Source organism: Geotrypetes seraphini, chromosome 14 (genome assembly GCF_902459505.1).
Source record: "Geotrypetes seraphini chromosome 14, aGeoSer1.1, whole genome shotgun sequence".
Classification (NCBI taxonomy): domain Eukaryota; kingdom Metazoa; phylum Chordata; class Amphibia; order Gymnophiona; family Dermophiidae; genus Geotrypetes; species Geotrypetes seraphini.
The window spans coordinates 61,311,653-61,337,634 of NC_047097.1; the positions used below are offsets into that span (position 1 = coordinate 61,311,653).

The 25,982-nt window shown below is 46.3% G+C and overlaps 1 protein-coding gene across 1 annotated transcript in view; it reads right to left on the bottom strand.

Annotated features, from left to right (window-relative positions):
• Nucleotides 1-11,695: 11,695 nt before the first annotated feature.
• The window catches only part of CORO1B (coronin 1B), a 43,183-nt gene continuing 28,896 nt past the window's right edge, over nt 11,696-25,982 (bottom strand). The window contains exons 7-11 of the mRNA XM_033920308.1: nt 24,632-24,736; nt 23,921-24,066; nt 21,067-21,124; nt 20,602-20,868; nt 11,696-14,484 (exon numbers count right to left, since the gene is read on the bottom strand). Of these exons, the coding sequence (XP_033776199.1) occupies nt 14,359-14,484; nt 20,602-20,868; nt 21,067-21,124; nt 23,921-24,066; nt 24,632-24,736 (702 nt within the window). The 3' untranslated portion in view covers nt 11,696-14,358. The remainder of the gene's footprint in view (nt 14,485-20,601; nt 20,869-21,066; nt 21,125-23,920; nt 24,067-24,631; nt 24,737-25,982) is intronic.

The window sequence follows — 25,982 nt, forward strand, 5'->3', positions numbered from 1 at the left end:
ATTTAGCTGGCCAAAAATGGCTCCTGAATGGCTAAATAGCACATAGACGGCTGATATGCAGCATCACTGACTAACTCCCTCTGAATATCCCACCAGTAATTGGGTACGTTGCGTGACACAGCCAGTTCCAACTAATATTCATCAACTGGCCGGCTAAGTTCAGAAGCCAGATAGACCTGCTTAAAACGGCTGCTACGATTGAGCCGGGCAGTCGATAAATATCAGCTTAGCTGGCTATATCTCAGCTGACCAAAAACCCCTGGAAATTTAATGCCAGTTGCCAGATGTGGCACCAGCATTGAATTTTCGGGGTTTGCCGTGGCCTGTGGAAGACCACCATGGCATCAAAAAGGATGGGAACAAGGTATTGCAACCTACAAAGATTCTCTAATAACAGCAATTTTCAACGGCTGGGCCACAGGTTCTCTCCAGGTTTGCAGCGGGAGTCGGGCCAGCTTAACTTGTGCCAGAACGGAGTAAGTTTTCTTGACTCTAGTGCAGTGTATCACAAACTGCGCGCTGCGGCAGATTCCAGGTGTGCCGCCAAATGGCGAGGAGGAGGAGAGGCACCAGCTGCTTACAGGACGTGCCTCTCGCGGCTTTAAAAAGTTTGTGACACGCTGCTCTAGTGAGTGGTGGTAGGAAGCAACGATTCATACAGTCTGCTTGCACCAAACCTGGAGCCTTGGGGGAAGGGGGGAAGAAAGAAGGTAAATTCTGGATTATCTGGAGGCAGGAGAAGGTAAAATGCTGGACCATGTGTGGAGGGGTGGCTTCACAATGTTTACTACCACGCAAGCGTGCAATGAGCTGAAAAAGACTGAAAATCTTTTGTCTTAAAACAATGGAGGAGAGGGGTTATCATGCTAACTTCCTTTACAAAAAAGGATTTGAGGATTCTAATAATTGCACGTATCTGGGTTTTAATTTTGGAGGCGGTGGTGGTGGTGAGGAGGAGTTAGTACCTAATGAGGGCCATTTTCCATGAGGTGAGGTCTGAATTTGGATGTTTCCCGCAAGACGTCCAAAGTCGGAAGCGGAGAAATGTCCATTTTCGAATGAAACATCCAAATAATTGGGGGGGGGGGGGGGGGGGCGGGGCGGGAATCGCCTACTTGGACATCTTGGCCGCCAAAACGTCTAGACTGCCAGGATGTCTACCGTATTTTCACGCAAATAACACGCACCCGTATAAAACGCGCACACGAATATAGCGCGCAGAAATCACGATGATTTGCACAAAAACTTTGATATACCGCGCTCACGGGTATACCGCGCATGCTGCCCGACGCTCCTTTCGCCCGCCCTGACTTTCCGTGCGCTGTCCCGACTCTCCGTTCACCCCCCCCTGACTTCCGTGCACTGTCCCCCCTTGAAGGTCTGTCCCCATCCTGAAAGCCTGATGCCCCCCCCGACGTCCGATACATCCCTCCCCCCCCCCGAAGGACCGCCGACTCCCCAACAATATCGGGCCAGGAGGGAGCCCAAATCCTCCTGGCCACGGCGACCCCCTAACCCCACCCCGCACTACATTACGGGCAGGAGGGATCCCAGGCCCTCCTGCCCTCGACGCAAACCCCCCTCCCCCCCAAGAACCTCCGACCGCCCCCCAGCCGACCCGCGATCCCCCTGGCGACCCCCACGACCCCCCACCCCCCTTCCCCGTACCTTTGGTAGTTGGGCCAGAAGGGAGCCCAAACCCTCCTGGCCACGGCGACCCCCTAACCCCACCCCGCACTACATTACGGGCAGGAGGGATCCCAGGCCCTCCTGCCCTCGACGCAAACCCCCCTCCCCCCCAAGAACCTCCGACCGCCCCCCAGCCGACCCGCGATCCCCCTGGCGACCCCCACGACCCCCCCACCCCCCTTCCCCGTACCTTTAGTAGTTGGCCGGACAGACGGGAGCCAAACCCGCCTGTCCGGCAGGCAGCCAACGAAGGAATGAGGCCGGATTGGCCCATCCATCCTAAAGCTCCGCCTACTGGTGGGGCCTAAGGCGCGTGGGCCAATCAGAATAGGCCCTGGAGCCTTAGGTCCCACCTGGGGGCGCGGCCTGAGGCACATGGTCGGGTTGGGCCCATGTGCCTCAGGCCGCGCCCCCAGGTGGGACCTAAGGCTCCAGGGCCTATTCTGATTGGCCCACGCGCCTTAGGCCCCACCAGTAGGCGGAGCTTTAGGATGGATGGGCCAATCCGGCCTCATTCCTTCGTTGGCTGCCTGCCGGACAGGCGGGTTTGGCTCCCGTCTGTCCGGCCAACTACTAAAGGTACGGGGAAGGGGGGTGGGGGGGTCGTGGGGGTCGCCAGGGGGATCGCGGGTCGGCTGGGGGGCGGTCGGAGGTTCTTGGGGGGGAGGGGGGTTTGCGTCGAGGGCAGGAGGGCCTGGGATCCCTCCTGCCCGTAATGTAGTGCGGGGTGGGGTTAGGGGGTCGCCGTGGCCAGGAGGGTTTGGGCTCCCTTCTGGCCCAACTACCAAAGGTACGGGGAAGGGGGGTGGGGGGGTCGTGGGGGTCGCCAGGGGGATCGCGGGTCGGCTGGGGGGCGGTCGGAGGTTCTTGGGGTGGAGGGGGGTTTGCGTCGAGGGCAGGAGGGCCTGGGATCCCTCCTGCCCGTAATGTAGTGCGGGGTGGGGTTAGGGGGTCGCCGTGGCCAGGAGGGTTTGGGCTCCCTTCTGGCCCGATATTGTCGGGAAGTCGGCGGTCGTTCGGGGTGGGGGTGCGAGTGGTCCTGCCGGGGGGGGGGGGATGTATCGGACGGCGGGGAGTCGGCCGGGCAAGAGGGCTTGGGCTCCCTCTTGCTCCGATCGTGGATGCGGGTGTGGGTGGGAGCGCGTGCGAGCGGTCGTTCGGGGTGGGGGTGCGAGTGGTCCTGCCGGGGGGGGGGATGTATCGGACGTCGGGGAGTCGGCCGGGCAAGAGGGCTTGGGCTCCCTCTTGCTCCGATCGTGGATGCGGGTGTGGGTGGGAGCGCGTGCGAGCGGTCGTTCGGGGTGGGGGTGCGAGTGGTCCTGCCGGGGGGGGGGATGTATCGGACGTCGGGGAGTCGGCCGGGCAAGAGGGCTTGGGCTCCCTCTTGCTCCGATCGTGGATGCGGGTGCGGGTGGGAGCGCGTGCGAGCGGTCGTTCGGGGTGGGGGTGCGAGCGGTCCTGCTGGGGGGGTGAATCGGGCGTCGGGCGGGGTGGGAACTATGTTTTAAAACTTTGGTATACCGCGCTCACGCATATAACGCGCGAGGGGTATGCGCGGTAGGTAAAAACGCGTATAACGCGCGCGTTATATGCGTGAAAATACGGTAACTTTATTCGCCGTTTTGGACCACAAAAACGTCCAAGTTAGAAACGTCCACATCAGCACCATTTAGACATGAGAGGGGCCGGCCTTCTAATGAACTGTCCATATACACATGCCAATAGAACAGTTGAGCACCTTAGAGGGCACTGCTGTAAACTTCACATAAAAAGTGCCAGATTTACATCTCATCATATACCCCTTATAATTTATGCCGAGCCCTTCAAAACTCTCCCGCAATTTACTATACCCACCTGTCTACCTATGCAGCAGTATAATAGGGTTTTGAGGGGCTCATACGTAACACCACACATGTTATGGCTAGAGTGCCTTGTGGGTCTGGCTCCTCCTCTCTATGGTTCACTAGCCCATCCACCTGGCTACTTAAGACACCAATGTGCCTACCAGATGCTGCTGTTCCGGAGAAAAGGTATGCACTGTTTCATCCAGATCTTTGTGAACATAAGACCATAAGGATTGCCACTGCTGAGTCAGACCAGTGGTTCATCATGCCCAGCAGTCCGCTCACGCGACGGACCTCTGCTCTAAGATCAGCACCCTAACTGAGACTAGCTCTACCAGTGCATGTTCTTGTTCAGCAGAAACTTGTCTAACTTTGTCTTGAATCCTTGGAGGGTGTTTTCTCCTATAACAGCCTCTGGAAGAGCGTTCCAGCTCTCTACCACTCTCTAGGTGAAGAAGAACTTCCTTATGTTCGTACGGAATCTATCCCCTTTCAACTTTAGAAAGTGACCTCTCGTTCTCCCTACCTCGGAGAGGGTGAACAACCTGCCCTTATCTACTAAGTCTATTCCCTTCAGTACCTTGAATGTTTCGATCATGTCCCCTCTCAATCTCCTCTGTTCGAGGGAGAAGAGGCCCAGTTTCTCTAATCTTTCGCTGTACAGCAGCTCCTCCAGCCCCTTAACCTTCTTAGTTGCTCTTCTCTGGACCCTTTCGAGTAGTACCGTGTCCTTCTTCATGTATGGTGACCAGTGCTGTACGCAGTACTTCAAGTGAGGGCGTACTATGGCCCGGTACAGCAGCATGATAACCTTCTCTGATCTGTTCGTGATCCCCTTCTTTATCATTCCTAGCATTCTGTTTGCCCTTTTTGCTGCCGCCGCACTTGTCAATCAGAACTCCCAAGTCCCTTTCCTGGGAGGTCTCTCCAAGTACCGCCCCAGACATCCTGTGTTCGTGCATGAGATTTTTGTTACCGACATGCATCACTTTACACTTATCCACGTTGAACCTCATCTGCCATGTCGATGCCCATTCCTCGAGCTTGATTATGTCACGTTGTGGGATGGGAGAGGGTCAGTGACCACTGGAGGAGTGTTGGGGGTGTCATTACTTAATCCCTCCAGTGGTCATCTGGTCAGTTTGGATATGTTTTGGGCACTTAAATGCTTCCAAAAGAGGTCTAGCCCATCTAGGTCCAAGTTCCATCCAGGACATCTTGGGAAAGGTTTGATTATCCCTGTAAGACATCCAAGTCTAGCACGCCAACGTCCGCCCCCTTGAACTCTGGACGCACAGCGGATGAAACATCTCGCTAGATGTCCAGGAAACCAGTTTTGAAAATCAGCACTCGGAGATCCTGGTGATTAGGACGTCCAAGTGCCAACTTCAGCGGTTTTCTGGATGTCTTAGTTTTTTTTTTTCATTATGCCCCTAAATATCTCCTTCCGTGCTTGCTCAAAAGTCCTATGTGGTTATTATTTTGTATAAATGCTTGTCAAGTGTCTTTACTGCACAGATGGCAGATGGGAAAGTTATGGTAGCATACAATAGTGTACCTTAAAAGGATTCCTCTTAAAGATTGCTTGCCCCTGACAGCATTGCAAGAGAAACCTTATTGCTTGCTTCAAACTTAAAGTCAGCTGCAAACAGTTTATTAGCAGGTAATATCAAAGGTTTCCGGCAGCTAAGTCTTACTCTGAAAACAGGAAGTGACTCCCAACCACAGTACCTTAGTTCAAGAATGGAGCTTTCTGGTTATTTGTGAACCTTTTGATTTTAGCTCCTTAGGGTTGGTCAAAGCAGTAGGCAAGACTAGGCGGTTGCCTAGAGTGGCAACTTACTGAGGGCAGCTGCAGTCTAAGCAAAGCAATAGCTCCTGATAGTTGCACAAATTCAAAACACCATCAGCAGATATTGCAACATGCATTTTAATGGAGTTTTGGGTGACGTCTATGAGTGTCGGAGCAGTTACCGCCGTTGCCAGCGCTAAACCCCGTGCTACGTTAGTACAGGAGGGGGTAAATTTCAATTCCAGAGTCACTGTCCACATATTGCATGTTATTGATCCTCCTCTGGACTCTGACCGACAAGCAGGTCTCTGAGCTGAAAACAGGTCCTCCCAATGCTTTTGAACTGAGACACTCCTCACTCCATAAATCACTCTTCCTTCTTGCCCAGGGAGTAAGCAGGATGACACCTTGCACAGAAAACGAAAACGATTGCTATTACTCTTCTTGCCTTCTATTTCTGTCCTGTCAAATATCGTAAGTTCCTTCTGCTTTTCTATATATTCGGCTACTGTCTCTTCTTTTCCTACTGACTGTATGTAAACTGCATAGAGCCGGGGTGTCAAAGTCCCTCCTCGAGGGCCGCAATCCAGTCGAGTTTTCAGGACTTCCCCAATGAACATGCATGAGATCTATTAGCATACAATGAAAGCAATGCATGCAAATAGATCTCATGCGTATTTATTGGGGAAATCCTGAAAACCCAACTGGATTGCGACCCTCGAGAAGGGACTTTGACACCCCTGGCATAGATACTCTTGTGCTATGCAGTAGATCAAGATCTAAATAAACTTGGGAGCTGATACTGTGTTGGTCAAACAAATTGGTGGGACCATGACCCCTCTGCCCCCATTCCATTCTGATTTCACTTTGAGGTAGCTCACTATCCCCTTCCCTTCTACAACCCATGCCCTGGCATCATCAGCTTCTTTGCCCTCCCATCCCCACTGGTATCAACGCTATCTTCACTCTCTCCCTTCCAATTGACTTCACTACCTTGCTTTCCATCTGTCTTCACAGCCTCTAGCTAATGGGCATGGATTGGAAGAGAAATAGAAACATATGAAATGACCACTAAGGCCATACTTCCTTTTCTGTCTGCCTATCCACACCAATTAAGCAGCGCTACAATCCCTTCCTCTCCCTTAGTTATCCTGTTTGTTGCATGCTTCTTGAATTCAGATAGAGTCCTCATTTCCTCCACCTCTACTGGAAGGCCATTCCACACATCCACCACCCTCTCTCTCTCTTCCCTCCTGTTGTCCTGCATCTCTCCCTCCATCCCCTCCACTTCTGAGTCAAATATCTCTCCCTCTCTGTTTCCCTCCCTCCCATTGTCCAACATCTTTCCTTATCTCCCTCTCCCCCAGGGTTCAACACTCCCTCTCTGATCTCTCTCTTACCCCTTTCCAGCATCTCCCTCCCTTCCCTTTCCACCCCTGGATCCAGTATCAGTCCCTCTCCATCTCTTTCTCCTTTTGTTCAGCATCTCTCTCTCCCTTTCTTCCACTCCCAGGTCTGGCATCTTCCCCTCTCTCAAACCTTCTTTCCCTCTAGAAGTTGCCCAAATCAGCAGCAGCAATTCACATACACTGTCTGTGGCTGGCCAGAGACCCTGCTTTCTGATGCATCCTACACCCACAGAAGCAGGAAATTGTATGCAAGGATGTGGAATGTGGCAGAGGGAAGTCTCTGGGATCAGGCATAGGCACCATATATAAATTGCTACTGCTGCTGGCAACCTCTAGAAGGGGGGGGGGGTAATAGAAAGAGGGAGATTCTGGAATGTGTGAAAGGGGGAGAGGAGTGGAGGAGAAATGCCAGATCACTGATCAGGGTGGAAATAGGAAGAGAGGGGGGAGAGATGATGGACAAGAGGTTTGGTACACACTTCTGAAAGCATGCTTGTAGCGAGAGTACAGCAAATGTGTGACACATACCTACAATGTGCAATTTAAAGGGGCATTTTCAATATGATGTAAATCCGAGTTTAGACATTTTGCAGAACACGAACAAAAAAATCCAGTAGCAAACATGACCATGGGGCTATCTTTTTTTTGAAAATGTACTCTGTGCATCTATCTTTGAACCATTAAAAAAAAAAAATATATCCAAATGAAAAATGCACTGAATAAGCCATTGTGGTATAAGATGAGCTAGCATTTGTACTACACTGGCCACACAGACACCCCAGCAAAGCAGTGGAGTACCCCAGGAAGCACTGTAGTGAACTTCACATAAAAGGTCCCAGTTACACATCTCACCCTAACCCCTTTTGGTGTAGTGAGCCTTCCACAATCTTACTAGACCTAACTGTATCCCCTTATGGTGTGGTGAGCCCTCCAAAGCCCTACTAGACCCAACTGTACCCTTATGCCTGCGGGTGACACCTCATATGTGGGATTTGGGTAATTGGAAGGCTCTCAGATTCCGTAAGTGTAGTCCACATCTCTGTGGTTGACAGCAGTGCCTGCCAGGCCAATCCAAGAACCTGCTTGCCGCTGTACTAGGACTAGCTATAATGTAGGGCCTCCTCAAAATGGCCAGGCACTGCTGCACTCACTGAGTTAGGTTGGTAATTGTCTATGGCTCCCATTCCGTTAACCCCTTCTTCAGTAACCTTAGTACTCAGTCAAACTCTAGTTCTTTGAACAACTTTCTTTAATAACTTGAAGTAAAGAATACTCAGTTTGATGAGTTAAAGGCAGTCAAACATTGTTTACAGAATCTTCTCACTCTACCAGCATGTCCTATCCAAGGGGGAAGTTGGGAGCGTGTCCACACACCTTAAGGGGAATAACACTGCGCTCCAGACTTGAATACTGAACCTAAGCCGTATTAGGCTATCAGAAATAAAGGATGAAAACCTGGCAAGAGGACGTTAGACCCAAGTTTTCATGCAACCATATGGTCTTACAAACTAGAGACTGAAGAAGGCAGGCTCCTGCCAGTTGCAGTTATATCCTCTGTGAATAGCTAAGCACACTGAGAGACTGAGTCTACAAGCACACTTTGATTACACATTACAGTATGTCAAATTAAGGCACCATTTATAGAATCGCACCTAGTGATGCCTAACTTGGACTTAAGCATTGGTAGGCATCATCATATTAGAGGCTGCTGTATTAGGCCTGGGGTTTTCAGGCCTAATTTACTGGTGCCTAACAGAGATGCCTACCTTCTATCTTCTACTGGTCACGCCTCTCTCTATACAGCCTAGCATCCTTCTGGCAACAGCCACTGCCTTGTCACACTGTTTTTTCGCTTTTAGATCTTCAGGTCCCTCTCCCCATCCGTGCACATCAGCCACAGGGTCAAAACATTCCATGAAAAACAGCAAAAATACTCAAGAAACAAAAAAGAAGACTGAGCAGATCAAAGTTGCTCCTGCAGGCTCACTTGCAGAAGAAATAACTGACTGGGGGGCAGCAGAGAGCAGGGAGGAGGTGCTGCAAACAGTGATCAATATCTCCTGCAACGGACTCACGGGAGCAAGGCCCTTGGTTCAGCATACCATCCTTATTGCACTGGAATTAGTGCTTAGGTCCATAGGAAGTCAGTGTTCTGCCCCCACTTTCATGAGAGCAGATTGCTTGCATTCAGATATATGTGTGTGTGTGTGTTTCTTTAACCCAAACTCCCAGCATGCACTACTATTACTCTGTGGGTTTGTTTGTTCTGAGTGTAAAGCAGGGATCTCAAAGTCCCTCCTTGAGGGCCGCAATCCAGTCGGGTTTTCAGGATTTCCCCAATGAATATGCATTGAAAGCAACGCATGCACATAGATCTCATGCATATTCATTGGTGAAATCTTGAAAACCCAACTGGATTGCGGCCCTCAAGGAGGGACTTTGAGACCCCTGGGGTAAAGGGTAGGCTCCATTTTCGTTAGCACATAGCTATAGACTAGGGATCTCAAAGTCCCTCCTTGAGGGCCGCAATCCAGTCGGGTTTTCAGGATTTCCCCAATGAATATGCATTGAAAGCAGCGCATGCACATAGATCTCATGCATATTCATTGGTGAAATCTTGAAAACCCGACTGGATTGCGGCCCTCAAGGAGGGACTTTGAGACACCTGGTGTAAAGGGTAGGCTCCATTTTCGTTAGCACATAGCTATAGACTAGGGATCTCAAAGTCCCTCCTTGAGGGCCGCAATCCAGTCGGGATTTCAGGATTTCCCTAATGAATATGCATTGAAAGCAGCGCATGCACATAGATCTCATGCATATTCATTGGCTGAAAACCCGACTGGATTGCAGCCCTCAAGGAGGGACTCTGAGACCCCTGCTATAGACAATGCATTGTGCCCCATTTGATTTTTACATTTGAATCTGCTAGCTTCTAGATCAGAGGTTCCCAACCTTGTCCTGGAGGACCACCAGGCCAGTCGGGATTTCAGGATAGCCCTAATGAATATGCATGAGAGAGATCTGCATATAATGGAGATGCCAGGCATGCAAATGTGCACCATGCATATTCATTAGGGCTCTCCTGAAAACCTGACTGGCCTGGTGGTCCTCCAGAACTGGGTTAGGAACCACCGCTCTAGGTAACCTGGCGTTGCCAAGCTTAAAGTACAGTATTATCCTTCACAAGAGTATGTGAAATACACTCCTGACCATTTCTACTTCTGAAATATGCTGGTACAATGTGAACTTTGTAGAAGACAAGATCCCTAAGAACAATTGAACTCTGAGTTTGTTTTTAAGTTCTGTATTAAAAAGTTTTGTTTAAGGAACCAGAGTCCTGTCTGACCATATTACAGGGCTACAGGTTTAATGAGTTTAAGCTGCTGACAATCCTCAGAGCCAGAGTGTGAGGTCAGAATGGTGACATAGCTATTTGGAAAGGCTAAAGTATATGGGGGGGGGAGAGAGTTTGGGCATGGTGTGGGTGTGGGTGTGGATGGGGTGTAGTAGAATGAAACAGAGCAAATTAAAATCCTTGAAGTGGGATACAACACTTATGTTTATAGTAAAAGGCCAGTGGGACGCATTTGTTACCGGAGAATGTAGTGAAATCATTTACCTTAGGAAGGTTTAAGAAATGTTTGGCTAATTTCCTAAAAGAGAAGCCCATAGGCCATTATTGAGATCCTATTCCTAGGATAAGCAGCATAACAGCTGTTTTACTACTTGGGATCTTACTAGGTACTTGGGACCTGGGCTTGATGGACCTTAAGTCTGTCCCAGTTTGGCAATTCTTATGTTTTTATTCAAATAAAAGTTGAATCTAGAGGTGTCTTCCTGATCTCATCTTGGCCTGCCTCTGAACAAGGATGAGAGATTGCCCTTATGTTTTGGCCAGGTACTAGGGACTTGGATTGACCACCGTGAGAACAGTCTAATGGGCTTGATGGAACATTGGTCTGACCCAGTAAGGCTAGTCTTATGTTCTTAGGCAGATTGGCTCTTAAAGTTAGATCCCAAGAACTCTAGATCCAACTTTACTATGAAGAAAAATATCCCTTTCTTCTGAAGCAAGGCAGAGCAGAGCCCAACCAAAACAGCAGAGGCGAGGATTTATAGGACATGACTGACTAGTTTAAAAGCCAGATCCTCTGGATTTCATGACTTACTTATTTCCCTCAACTCCCCTCCAGCTTATTACCCCCCTGAGATCATTCTTTCCCCTCCCAAGGCTAAGTATCCCTCCCTCCATATCATGTAACCCCCACCCCAAATCACTCTAGCCATCCCCCAGCTCAAATCCTCTCTCCTTCCAAGATTCAAGATCACACCCCCCCTACCCAGGCTCAAACTACTCTCCAGCTCACTTTTGTTTACCCTAAGTTAGTACCTTTGTCCATTTCATACCTGCTACCTCTTGGCTCCTACAGCACCTCTTTTCTGCTTGGGTCACTCTTGCATGGATACAGCCGCATGTGCAGGCCCAAGAGGCAATGACTGCTGTTACTCCTCCTCTCTTCGAAGACCAGACACGGGCCTAATTTGCAGCATCTACCCCCTCCATTCTGCCATGGCATCGGCAGTGCACAACAGAAGACTCCAAAAGCACAAAGTCCTCCTCTTCCTTTCAAGGACAGACGCCAGCTGGGCTTCTTCGCTAAGCTGCAAGTCTCAAGAAAACAATGGATGCCGAGAACATCTGCTCTCACCACCCTGCTGCAAGGGCACAACATCGGTGTGGCTACATGTGATGATGTCATCAGAGCAACACATCAGGCCCCCCAACCTGAACTCAGGGAGGACAGTATACATGTAATGCACCAGTAGTTGTTGGGGGGGGGGGGGTGATAAGCACGATTGTGTGTGTAAGATAATGTAAAGTGCTCATTTTGAACACAGGAGTTCTATTAAAGCACTCAGCATGTTTATCAAAGGAAAGTTTAATCACCCACACACAGATGTTCATATTTAGTATAAATTGGTTTATTTGTCCCTTCACTGTTGTTTTTGTTAGTTTAAAGCCAATTTTACAATCTGCATGGCTTCCTAATGCCCAATTGTAAATCAGAACATTCTCCCTCTATATAAAAAGAAACCATAAGGTCTCTGCACAAAGCAAACAATTCATAGTGTGACCAAGGTGCTCCCCAGGGCTGGTGCTGTACCTTTGCCCACTGCTGCTTCAGCCTTTGAATACCGGCACTTCAGCTAAATAGCTGCAGTCATTCTCAGAGCCCAAAATAGAAAAAGATATTTGCCATTTTTGTTTGAGCAACCAACAGTAACCTAGTGGAGAAAAAAACCCACCTAGAACTGCTGCACAATTCAGAATACAGTTGGCAGAAGGCAATGGGCAACAGTCCTGGGCAGAGTTCAAGGCTCTGCTGGAGCAGGTCGGTGCTTTCTAAATACTCATAATAATGTTTAGCGGACTTGGCATTTGCCGGCCATCCAGTTGCAACCTTTCAAGTTCCGCTCTTGATCCAGCCCCAGTTCATAGGAAAGAGTCCCCTCCCCGAGACAAATATGCGCACGCACACACAACACTGATATTTCCAGCAGGAGCTCAGAGGAGGGAAGATTTAGGACTCCTGGCTAGGGACTCAGAGGAGGGGGAGGAAGCAAAGGGAGAAAGAATTTTTGGTGCACTACATCAATGACTTGAACAGTGCGGTACCAAAAAAAAAACTCCTTTCTACAGCGTAGGAAGAAAGGGAGCAGTAAACTTCTCTCCAATGCAAATAGTGGAGTAAGCATAGCAGCTAGTACCAATTTGGTCCATCGGTGGTGGAGAGGAAAGAGGCCAAGAGGAATGTAAACTTCAGAAACGCAAACTTTTTCTTCTTTTTGTGCCAGACACAGGCTAGCGAGCCAAATGCTACTACCCCTACTGAAGGCCCATGGCTGGCTTTAAGATATTGGGGCACCAAGGCTGGGCAGCGAGATTCTTGGGGCAGTGACAGACGCTTAGAACAGATGGATTCAGGCAGTGAAAGCTCAGGCCCAGACCAACAGTTCTGTATAAACAGTTGTAAACTCAGCATGGGTGTTGTGACCTCTAGTGGAAGGCAGTGAGAACTACACCAAAACCCAACATTAAAATTATTTCGTTCCTCAGCATTCTAGCCCCTCATTTTCCTATGGGGCCGCTTTCTATTGAACTGACTTCTCCCATTCACAGTCCCACAGGAAACCTCAAAATAGTCAACATTAATTATTGCTACAAGTGGAGACTATCTGGCAATAAAAATATTTTATTTCTATTTATTATAATGTTTTTTAAAGGTATTTTGCTCACCCTTGATTGGGAGAAGGGAAGTAATCTCAGCTTTGCGACCCTGAAAGACCAGATGCAAATGGCCTGGCTAGGCAGAAGCACCAACTGAGCTGAGATACCCATACAGTACAACTTTAGACATTTAACCTCACAAAGAGGATCTGGAACTTAATCCTGCTAAAGCCAGAGACATCTCCTAGCCAGAAAGCATAACAGTGCTTTAATAAAACCACAAACACGGGGATGTTTCAGTCCTAAAAGCGAGATCTTCAACAGGCTGGCAATAGAGGAATCTTTTGTTTCATCATTAAGAAGGCCAGGATATAGCTATAGCTCCACTCAAGGGCCATGTAAAACCAATTCATATCAGCATGAAAAACAAAATCGCACCACCGTGATTAGGTCAGTCTTGGTATACTACCTCCTCCAATCAACTCTGGCCGCAAGGATTTAACATTTATGATTCTGGGTAACTGATAAGCACCAGGACACCTGTTACAGACTCCTTAGATCTCTAGAACCTCTTTGGAAAAGTCCAACTGCAGCCATTCTGGTCCCCTATCCCATAAAAACAATCCTGACCTTTTCTATAACAGATAGCAAAGCCCAGCAGAAACAATAAGAGGGAGGAGCTACCATCTACCACCCTGGTCCCTGAACCTGGTAAATACAGTCTTTTTCTAATCTCCATAACAAAGAAAGCCAACAGTTTGGGTAGATATATAAAATGAACACATCATTAAAAAAAAAATTATAAAAGAAAGCTACATAAAGAATAATATTGTGTACCCAAGATTCCAGATCTTCGTGCAATTCTTAATAGGGTGTCAACTATGAAGGTGGTGTACCCCCCTCTGTGTTGTTTCAATACTCTGCATCGTAAAGGGGGATGAGCATAGTTGGATAATTTTGGCACAGCTACTGAAGGAAAAATATCTATCACCATACATGATTAGTAAAAATAAAACAAAAAAATTCAAATAAAACAACTCAGCATAAGGTAGAGGTGGGGCACACAGAACACTAAGCTGCCTCGGCTCCTTTAAGAGCTAAGGCCATCCCTACACAACTTCCTCAAGTTTGAACATTCTTTCAAGCCAACTTCTCCATTGAAGATGATCTCTCACAGGAGGGATGATACATTTTGGTGTTCCTTTGGATGCACGTGCGCATGTATGATGTTTATGTAGTAGAGGGAAGGTACAAGGTGGAAGGACTGCTGATTACTGGCAGGTCAGAAGTTAAAGGTGTGGTGGCGATATGAAATCTCCCCTCCTGCTGCTGCATATATCCGCACGAGGGAAGGAAGATTGTTTCTTCCTGGCTTGTAGATGGGGGGTGGTGGGGTTAGTCGTCGCCATTCTGAATTTTGCTGATCTGTTCCTCCAGTCTCACAATGTGTTCGCCTTGCTCTTTCACTGTCGCCCGCAAAGATTTCAGCTCTTTTAGAATTTCATCCAGCTTCTGACTCTCCTGGAAAGAAGGAAGATCAAGAGGCTAAGTCAACTAAGGAGAACGCTCAAGGAAGTGCCAGCTTCATCACTTCCTCAGTAAATTTGTTAAATCTACTTAGAAATAAAGTACAGTCTGCTAATCTTGAGTTTGCACTGAATTACAACATACACAATCAACCTAAAATCTGTTAGATTACAAAAGTTAGATAGCTCCAAGTCAAATAAATGTTGGCATTGTCATCTCGAAGCAGGGACTTTAGATCATTTATTGGTCTATTGTCTTGGAAATCAATTTGAGGCCAAATTAATTGTTTATTAGAAAACCCAGTGGCATTGACCTATGATACTATATTATTTGGTATGTCTTTTTTTTATATAATATCTTTATTCATTTTTAAATCAAATAACAAGTGCACAAAAATGTATCATAAATTAATTCCAATATAGCACTGTAATATCTAACACATAAAATCTAATAGTATAAAAATCCCCACCCACCCACCCTTCATCAAATTCTCAACCAGAAAACATTATATTATATTATGTAATATATTATAAACATAGCTTTTTTAATTTCACCCCAAATCCACCCTTGAGTGTGCTAGATAAATTTATTATTTGGTATGTCAACGAGAGCAAAAAGCCAAATATCATCTCAGAACAACAGACTTTTATTGATAATGACAGGAGTCGCCATACAACAAATTACGAGCAATTGGAAGAATTGGAGCCGGCTTAATTATAGCTTTTGGTGGAATTCATTGTGTCATATGTATAAAATGGAACGAACATTAGCCATCCAGAGAGGGAATTTTAAGAAATTTCAAGAGACTTGGGAGCCATTAGCAAAGTATTGTAGCGTCTAAGTATTATTTTCCCCTGTAAACAAGCACATCCAGGAGGGGGAAGGGAAATCTGTTAGGATAATGAATTTAAATATAATGTACTGAGGTTTATTATATAAATTTTATATGTTGTGCATTATGATTGTTTAGGAGGGAGGGGGGACTAATTCTGAAATGGATATTAATGATATATTAAGTGTGATATTGAAGTATAAAATGTTGTATTTATTGTAACACTTACTGTAAGTTTGAAAATAATAAAGAATTGAGAAAAAAAAAAAGAAAATATAAATACACATCAAAATCAATACAAATAAAATAGAAAGCAATACATTTAGGTACATAATGGAATATTAGGTTCTACCTTGATAATCTTCTCTCCAACCAGTAACCAATAATGATTATAAAATACATTAGAGACACTTAGGCCCCAATTCTAAAGTTAGGCACCTAGAAAGAGCACCTAGCTTAATTTTCTTAATCGGCGCTGATAATTGAAAGCACCACTAAAAAACCCCCAATCCATTAAAAATTTAAATTAACTGGTAGAAAGGAAGGCACAGCGCATAGAGACACGCCTGCCTCCCTAAATCTGAGGAAAGGCTCTCTGCACGATAGAGCCTGACGCTCCAAAACCCTTCTTGCCAAGGTGATAGCCACTAGGAAAACCATCTTGATTGTAAGATCCGTCAGTAACGCATTCTGTAAGGGTTCATACGGAGCTCTACATGGAGCCCAGGGAACAACATTAAGATTCCACGTGGAAAATGGTTTGTCACATGCGAAGATGCAGCCGTCAACACTCCCTTCCGAAATAAGATTATACAGTATCAGAATAGAAGACCAAGGGCAACTTCCTCCACTCGAAGCTCTTGAGAGAACCAACCGCCAAGCCCTTTACAAGGCCATCCTAAAGGAGCAATAGGGCTACAGATATCAGAGCCCTATAAGGCTCCACTTTCTGATCAACACACCAGCACTGAAAAGTCTTCTAAGACTTGGTATGAACCGCAACAGTCGCTGGCTTCTTGGATCATAGAAGGGTAGCTATGATCACTTCTGAATATCCTTTCTGCACTAGGGCTGCGTGCTCAAGAGCCATGCCATAAGTCCAAAGTGTTCTGGATTCTCCAAGGCAATTGGTCCCTATGAAAGAAGTGTTGGAAGAAGCAACGGTTTAAGACACCTTCTCAACTTGCTTGCAAAAGGAAAAACCGAGGAGTTGAGACACTGTCCAGTAACACTAGGAGGCGGAGTTGAAAAATGTAGATGATGCCTTCTGCAATTCTCACGGGTGAAGGGAAGTATCCCACTTGTCAAGACTCAAGTTCCTTTTGCACTAGAGAGAGCATTACAATAATCTAAAGGTGTTAACATTCACTGCTGTAAAACGCTACTATCGTCAGTCTCCAAATACAGCCATAATAGCCACGTATTTGCATTTTAAAATTGCTGATTTTATCACATAGCATGAGAGGCCTCTCCGGGTTTTGTTCATTTATGCTCCTATCCAAGAGGCTGTAAGTTAGGAATACTTGGAAAAATATTGTACTACAAAATCTTAACAAGAACTAAGAGGGATATCATCATCTATCAGTGGTTATGGTTTGGTAAATAATCTTTGCTCTATGAAATGTTACCTATTATAATCATGAGATTCACTCCCAGCTACTTAACGGGTGGTTTTATTCCCCCTAGCCTGCAAGTATTAAGACCCTGTCAGAACGATAATTCAAAGGCAGGCTAAGAACATAAGAATTGCTGCTGCTGGGTCAGACCAGTGGTCCATAGTGCCCAGCAGTCCATTCCTGCGGTGGCCCCCAGGTCAAAGACCAGCGCCCTAACTGAGACTAGCCCTACCTGCGTACATTCTGGTTCATCAGGAACTTGTCTAACTTTGTCTTGAATCCCTGGCGGGTGTTTTCCCCTATGACAGCCTCCGGAAGAGCGTTCCAGTGTTCCACCACTCTCTGGGTGAAGAAGAACTTCCTTATGTTTGTACGGAATCTATCCCCTTTCAACTTTGGAGAGTGCCCTCTCGTTCTCCCTACCTTGGAGAGGGTGAACAACCTGTCTTTATCTACTTTTTGAGTCCCTGGAGGGTGTTTTCCCCTATGACAGACTCCAGAAGAGCGTTCCAGTTTTCTACCACTCTCTGGGTGAAGAAGAACTTCCTTACGTTTGTACGGAATCTATCCCCTTTCAACTTTAGAGAGTGCCCTCTCATTCTCCCTACCTTGGAGAGGGTGAACAACCTGTCTTTATCTACTTTTTGAGTCCCTGGAGGGTGTTTTCCCCTATAACAGCCTCCGGAAGAGCGTTCCAGTGTTCCACCACTCTCTGGGTGAAGAACTTCCTTACGTTTGTACGGAATCTATCCCCTTTCAACTTTAAAGAGTGCCCTATCATTCTCCCTATCTTGGAGAGGGTGAACAACAGCAAGTTTCCCAGTAACCTCATAGAGTTTTAAGGTTGTGACATTTGGTACTGAAACTAGCAAAGGGAAATGGAATGGGGATGGAAGCCAAAGCAGTTTACATATTATATACCAAGTATTTATTTTGTACATGGGATAATGGAGGGTTAAGTGACTTGCCCAGAGTCACAAGGAGCTGCGGTGAGAACTGAACACAGTCACTAAGTCAGCACTGTAGGTTATCATTGGTCGTTCAGTCCCATACATAAGAACATAAGAAATGCCTGCACCGGATCAGACCCGGGGTCCATCTAGTCCGGCGTTCCGCGCACGCGGAGGCCCAGCCAGGCATACCCTGGCGAATACAATGTCACTCGTATCCCTCAATGTCTTCTGCAAGAAGATGTGCGTCCAATTTTCCCTTAAATCCTAGAACGGTGGTTTCCTCCACTAGCTCTTTCGAAAGAGAGTTCCAGGCGTTCACCACTCGCTGTGTGAAGCAGAACTTTCTGACGTTTGTCTTGGCCGTGTCCCCTCTCAGCTTCAGGCCATGACCTCTGGTCCGAGACTGGGTTACATTTGCCAATGTGAATAACGCTGTTTCTTGTTCACCATCCTTTCCCCCTGTTGGTGAGTGAGCTTGCTCCATTATGTCAATTCCTTTTAGCAATTTAAAAGTCTCTATCAGATCCCTTCTCAGTCTTCTCTTCTCAAGGGTGAATAGTCCCAGTTTTCTGAGGCGATCTTTGTAGCTCAAGTTCTCCATACCTTTTACTAGCTTCGCCGCTCTCCTCTGCACCCTCTCCAGTAGTGTCATATCCTTCTTCAGGTATGGAGACCAGTGTTGGACACAGTATTCCAGGTGTGGTCTGACCATTGCTCTATAAAGCGGCATTATGACCTCCCTTGATCTACTCGTGATTCCTTTCTTTATCATGCCTAACATCCTGTTAGCTTTCTTTGCCGCCGCTGCACATTGAGCCGATGGCTTCAGGGTTCTATCTATCAGTACTCCCAGGTCTTTTTCTTGATTGCTCTTCCCCAATGTTATACCTAACAGTTTGTACCCATGCTCCTTGTTTTTACTGCCCAGGTGCATCACTTTGCATTTTTCTACATTAAAACTCATCTGCCAATTTTCTGCCCATCTCTCAAGTTGCTTCAAATCTCTCTGGAGTTCTTCGCTGTCTTTTTGTGACCTGATTGCTCGGCATAGTTTTGTGTCATCTGCAAACTTGATGATAGCACTGGTCGTTTCTTCTTCCAGGTCATTTACGAAGATATTGAATAAGATAGGCCCAAGAACTGAGCCCTGAGGCACACCGCTAGTTACTTTCTTCCAGTCTGAGTACTTCCCATTTATGCCCACTCTTTGTCTTCTGTTTTCTAGCCATTTTCCTATCCATCTCAGTATATCCCCTTCTATTCCATGACTTTGTAGTTTCTTGAGAAGTCTCGCATGAGGTACTTTGTCGAACGCTTTCTGGAAGTCCAAGTATATTATGTCAGAATTCTAGAAAGAAATAGCCCCCAGATTTGTGACTTTCTAGTCTTGGCTTGAGAGTACAGGGGGAAGCAGCTCTGTACCAAGGCCCTGTCCCAGCACCGGAACTCCCCTGGCACCGGCTACACAACCTGTATTTAATCAGTATAAACACCTGTAGGTTGTTTGCACAATTAAATAATATTTTTCTTGTTTGCTGTTTCTTACTAAACCGTTTTGGTTTATTAGCTCTGCGAGGGTGAATCCAGTTTTTTTTCCTACTGGGTCAATTTGTGTAATATCTAAAAACTGTGTGTCCCCAGACTGAGCACATTTCAGAGAATAGCTCAAGTCAAGTTGGAAGCTGCCAGTGTAGGGGCAGATGGTGCTTGAGCCGTGTTTGGCAGGTGACTTCAAGAATCCGTGGGGTTAACCCTGAGGGACAGCACTGGGAAAAAAATGTTTCCTCCTTTGCATTACATCTGAAGAAGGAGCGTAAGCACTCCGAGGCTCATGAGCTACAAAACTCATTGATTAATCTGATATTTCTATAATTAAAAAAAAAAAAACAAAAAAAAAACAACCACACACACAAATGATAGAGATATTTAAATACCTATGTGGCATAAATGCACATGAGGCAAGTCTCTCATTTGAAAAGAAGCTCCGGAATGAGAAGGCATAGGATGAAGTTAAGATTTGATAGGCTCAGGATTAATCTAAGGAAATACTAAACTAAACTAAACTAAACCTTAAGTTTATATACCGCATCATCTCCACGGATGTTGTGGAGCTCGGCACGGTTTACAAGAACTTAAAATATAGGAAGAGAAGGAAAAAAAAAAGGTTTACATGAACTTATATATAGAAGAGTAAGGGGGGATAGAATTACATTTTAGTGAAAAGCCAGGTTTTACTGTTTGTTTTTTTACAGAAAAGGTGGTGGAATAGTCTCCCGGAAGAGGTGGTGGAGACAAAGACCGTGTCTGAATCCAAGAAAGCATGAGACAGACACATGACATCTCTTAGGGAGAGGAAGAAATAGTGGATGCTACGGACGGTCAGACTGGATGGGCCATTTGGCCTTTATCTGCCATCATGTTTCTATAACCATAAAGCTATATGACCTCACAATGCAGGTGTAAAGAGCCTTAGCCAATAGGAAGAGGAGGAGATAGTGGATGCTGCATATGAGCAGACTGGATGGGTCATTTGGCCTTCATCTGCCGTCATATTTCTATGTTATATGCTCCAGCTTAGCAATCCTGCTATGTCAAACAGTCATGGATTCCCAGCCAGTAACAGGGTAAAACAGCAAGAGACCTCTCTCATACCCAGACAGTGAGAAAGTTTAGCACACGTGAGAGAACAAGGAATGCAGTATGTCCTTACCATAGTGGGCCCACTAATGTTGATGCTTGGCACAGCAGTCTGCGAGGATGGTGTAGACAGCTTTCCACCACTGCTGGCGGCAGGGCGGCCCTCGTGCAGCACATTTTTCTTGCTGACCTTGAGGTCACGTTGCTTGGTTGGCACATAACCGTCCTTCAGAGAGATAAGGATGGGGTCGGCATCCTTCCCCGCCACCCACTCATCTGCCTCCATGGCTGGCTCTGGCCCCGCCGTGTCCGGATACAGGTCATCTTGGAACAGATCTGACTGCAGGACAGAGGAGGAAATGAGTATAGGGCATGAACAGGCAAAAAAAAAAACCCAGCAGCAGTGAGGTGGAGGAGAAGCACAAGGGAAGCGAAGTCCTGAGGGGATCAGAGAAGAAGCAGTTAAGGTGGGGTGAAGGTAATTTGAAAAAAAAAAAAAAAAAAAAAGAGTTAACAGGAAGTGATTCAGCATTCTTACTTTTCTTGGCACCGTCATGGTGATGGGTTCACACTTCCGCTCATGAAGCTTGTAAAACCTAAAAACATTCCGACACAGAGGGGCAAGTTCACACTTGCATTATTAACAGAATAAGTGCTCTGATCAAGCAGAAAACTATCATCAGCATTCTGGTAAATACATTCAAACCCAGCAAGAAACATGGCGACGTGGCTACCCCAGCACCCTGAGGTTACGGGTTCAATCCCAGTGCCACTCTTTGCGACTCTGAGTAATCCTCTATTGCCCCAGGTACAATAGTTAGATTGTGAGTCCACCGGGACAGTTAGGGAAAATAATTTGAGGGTACATGATTAGATTGTGAATCGACTGTGTCGATGGATGGATCCCAGCACTGAGCATAAATCTCCCATGGGACCTTATCTACCTCTGGTTTGTTTGCCCTAATCCTCCTGGCCCTAACAGTTTCCTGTCCTTAGTGGGATTTAGTGACAGGGTGTTTGCTTGCATGCTTCCCCCTTCCCCATGTTACACAGATTCACAGCCAAAGGCCGAGGAAAGGGTGGTCCTTGACTTGTGTGTTCTGACATTTCCAGTCTGCCCTTTAGCAAGACCAGCAAGTATCTGCTCAGTATGTGTTCTGGTCACTGCCATTATCTTTCATCCACACCCCTATGCTAATGAGCTTGCTAGTTACTTGTGATGTGATCTATGCAGGTTTATCAAAATCACAACTAAAACACCTTCAGACATTACAAAATACGGCGATGAGAATGGTAAGTAATGCTCGTAAATGCGATCACATAATGCCAAACAATTACATGGGTTGCCTGTTTATTTTCAGATACATTTTTAAAATTATTACTTTGCTTTACAAAACATTACATTAGGGTAGTCCTGATTATCTGGCAATTTTAATTACTCCTTATTCTCCATCAAGGACTCTTCGATCTAATCTAATCTAATTTCCATTTTATATACCGGATCATTCCAGCAAGGACTCGAGCCGGTTAACAAAGATTTAAAAGAATATAATAGAAAACAACAATAAAGGTAATAGAAAAATTTTCTATAAATTAGATCAGTCCTCAGTTAAGAATCTCTGAAAGAAATAAGTTTTCAGATTTTTCCTAAAAAGCGATAGAGATAATGATGTTCTCATAAATCGAGGGAAGATCGTTCCAAACTTTTACCAAGGAATAGGATAAGGGATGTGAGAATTTACTTAGGGTTTTAATCCCTTTAACAGAAGGAAAGAGCAATTTAAATGTATGTGTATTCCTGGTAGTTTGAAACGGAAGAGAGTTAAATGATAATAAAAGCGAAAAAATTGCATGTAAAATTTTAAAAATTACATGTAAAATTTTAAAAATTACATTGGCATACTTAAATTGAATTTGCCAGTAAACAGGAAGCCAATGAAGAATGGAGAAGCATGATCCTTCCAAAAATTAATTTGGTTATTCTACATCCCTCAAAAACGAAATGGGAGTGAACCCGAAATTCAGCATTTTTTTTGCTACTGCGCCAGCACTATGGAACTCTTTACCTGCAAATTTACGTTCAGAATCTTCATATACTTGGGTTTCAGGTACTTTTGAAAATTCACCTTTTCAAACGAGCTTTTCCTCAATTGAAAAAAATTGGTGGAGGAGCATATTTTTACAGTGTTGGTCTTTGAATGTTTTTTATCTTTCTTTTTGGATGCATGAAGCATGCAATCCTATTTTTAATGGCCTTCTATTTCAATTTTAATGGCGCATTTTATTGTGAATCACTTTGAACTGTGTTGCAGCTGAGGCGGGAGATCAAGTTTAATAAACGATACACAACATGGACAGCCTCACATGCAAGACTAAAGCGGTGTTAGAAGAGCAATGAACAGCCTTCCTAGGCGGCTGAAGCTCCACTACCCAGAGAAAACGCTGCTAAAATGTTACTTCCTCTGCTCAACACAGAGGGATTTCACAAGACAATATTTTTTTAGTTATTTATTTACCACCTATTAATCGTCTAAGCCAGGGGTGTCCAACCTGCGGCCCCGTGAAGTATTTTGTGCGGCCCCGGTCAAGGGCGATGCAGTGTTTTCCTCTGCTGCCCCTGAGTGTTTACCGTCTTGCCAGCTCCCTCCTCTGTCTTGTTGCAGCGTTTGCGCATTTGTGTGGCCCCCAGAAACATTTTTTTCGGCCAATGCGGCCCAGGGAAGCCAAAAGGTTGGACACCCCTGCTCTAAGCGGTTTACATTCAAGTACTCCGTCATTTGTCCTTATCCAGTGGTCTCAAACTCGCGGCCCGCCAGGTCCTATTTTGAGGCCCTCGGTATGTTTATCATAATCACAGAAGTAAAATAAAACAGTTTCTTCATCATATGTCTCTTTAGCTATAAATTACAATATTATTATTAAGATTTAACCAAAAGGAAAGATTCATAAACTATAAAGAGTTTTACCTCATTTCTTTAAGAAGACATTAACTATTTTTTTCTGAGGCCCTCCAAGTAATGTGGCCTTGCAAAGGGTTGGAGACCACTGTCCTTATCTGTCCTGGTGGGCTCACAATCTAACAAACCTGGGACAATGGAGCATTGAGCGACTTTGCCCAGGGTCATAAAGAGCAGCGTGGGACTTGAACCCCAAACCTCAGGGTGATGAGGCTGTAGCTCTAACCCCTAGGCCACTCCTAGTGGTTAGAGCCATTGACAGGAACACTAAACGCTAGACTAAACGTGAGCAAGCAGGAGCACTTCTAGCTGATTTTTCTGGAGACTCCCCCCCCCCCCGTCTCGTGTGTACACAGACTGCATGTACTAGAGATCCTTCCCTGTCTCCCATGTACTCAAAGACTGCAAGCGCCGGAGACCCTGGGCTTCACGTACCTGGCAATCTCGCACTTGTTGACATCCAGGCCTCTTTTTGGCATGTAGCCCATCCCCCTCTGTGGCTCTTTGCTCCCATACGTGCTCAGGAAATGTATATAAGGGGACTCGTCTGTCACTTCAAAATAGCGGATGCTGGAGTCACCCTGGAAAGAGAGAGGGGGGTCAAGAAACAATCTTGCCACCCCAAAATCACAGTTCCCTCCCCCCCTTGACTGGCATGCCATCAGAGAACATTCATCTCGCTCTATGTAGAAAGCTCACTGCAGACCTCTGACCTATAGAGGTAGCAGCGAGTGCTCAAGTAAGTTTCCTTAGACTGCAGTAAAGCATGAGGGGATGCACAGCCCTACTCACAGAGGCAAGTAACAGGGCACCAGGAACTTGTATGTTTAAGAGAGTAATGCAGCCAGCAGAGAAGACCAAAGCATTCAGGCTGGCAAAAATTTTAATAGGTAGCTTGCATGGCACACGCTTCAAACGAACCAGACACGGGCCATGTTTTGGCCTGCTTCAGGGGGGTCATAATCTCCTAAAATTGTAATACTGAATGAAGTCCGTTATTTTGAATGTGTACCAACGAATAAGCAGAGCTGGCACCCCAGTATTCTCAAAACAGAAGTGAACGCGCAAACCTAAGAGAGCGATGTCACTGGAGCCTGTGGAGGTGGATGATCACAAGTAAACAGACGTGACAAATAAAAGATGTACCTTCCCACAGACGTACACCACACTTGTGTCTGCATCGTAAAAGGGCAGCAGTGCCCCGTTGCTGGTGTCCAGTTCTTGCATTCCCATTGGCTCCTCCAGATTATCCTATGGAGAAATACAAACTCATGAGGAACAGAGAGTGGTCAGACAGATTCTTCAACTTGACACATAAGACACATCTCCCTCTCTTTGCTGACCTTCAGGAACTCGTCTTTCCCTCTATCCCCTACCTTGCACAGAAACCCCTATGCCCAGCTAACATGTATGCAGACCCTTCCATGACAGTGAATAAAGTCCAAATTGGCCCATCCAATCTGCACAGCTGAGAGTCTTCCACTTTGAAATATTAGGTTCTTACTTTGATAATCTTCTGTCGTAGATTTATCTAGTGGTCCTAAATGCTAGGGTTTTGCATCCGAACCTGCAAGCTGCTTGCAGAATACTGTCAATCATCTTTTGAACTCTGCCTCCATCCCAGGAAGCTGCTCCTGCCCCCCTCAGCTTGTACAAAAGCAATCAAGTAGCACCGTAATGACAGACATAACAGGAAGGAGGGAAATGGGGAAAACCCCCCCGACACTACAATTCTATTCTGTTCTGTAACAAACATATTAATTAACATTATAACATTCAAGCAACTGATCAAAATAGATACCAAAACTGTATGCAACCAGCACTAATCTTATGTAGAGCTCATAGCTACTCGCATGTCTTGCTATTAAGCAGAGACTTAAACCAGACTTTGAGCGTTTTCCTTTTTAGGGTGCGGCAAATTTTTACTTCCCTCCGCTGAATCTCTCACTCTTTAATCACCACAGCCCTGCCCTGACATCTGTCCTTCCACCCCAGCTGCCGAAACAGAATCTACCTTATTTCCATTTCAGATGTTACCGGCAGCAGCGATTCACTAAGGCCACCAACCCCGGCCTACTACTGTGATCTGCCCTCTCTGACATAACTTCTCGTTTCTTCAGGGGCGGCCCCATAGGAGGAGGAGACGCCGGGATCAGCAGCCTATGTGAACAGCTGCCGCCAGTAATTTCTGAAATGCAGATAAGGTAGATTCTGCGGCAGCTGGGGGGGAGGGGGAAGGAAGGAGAGATGCCGACCGGGAGGGACAGGAGTGTGGAGGCAGCAGCTGAAGCTCCCGATTAAACAGGAAGAGACTCTGAAGAGGGAAATGAAAGCTGAAGGAGGTTGAGGAAGAAAGGGGCAAGATGCCAAACTGGCCTGGTGTGGTGGGGTAGGGTGGAGGAAGAGAGCGTGAGTGATTCTGGACTGGAGGCAGAAGGGAGAGATGGTGGCTTGGGGGTGCTAGAAAGCAGGGCGGAAGAAATGGCAGACTCAGGAG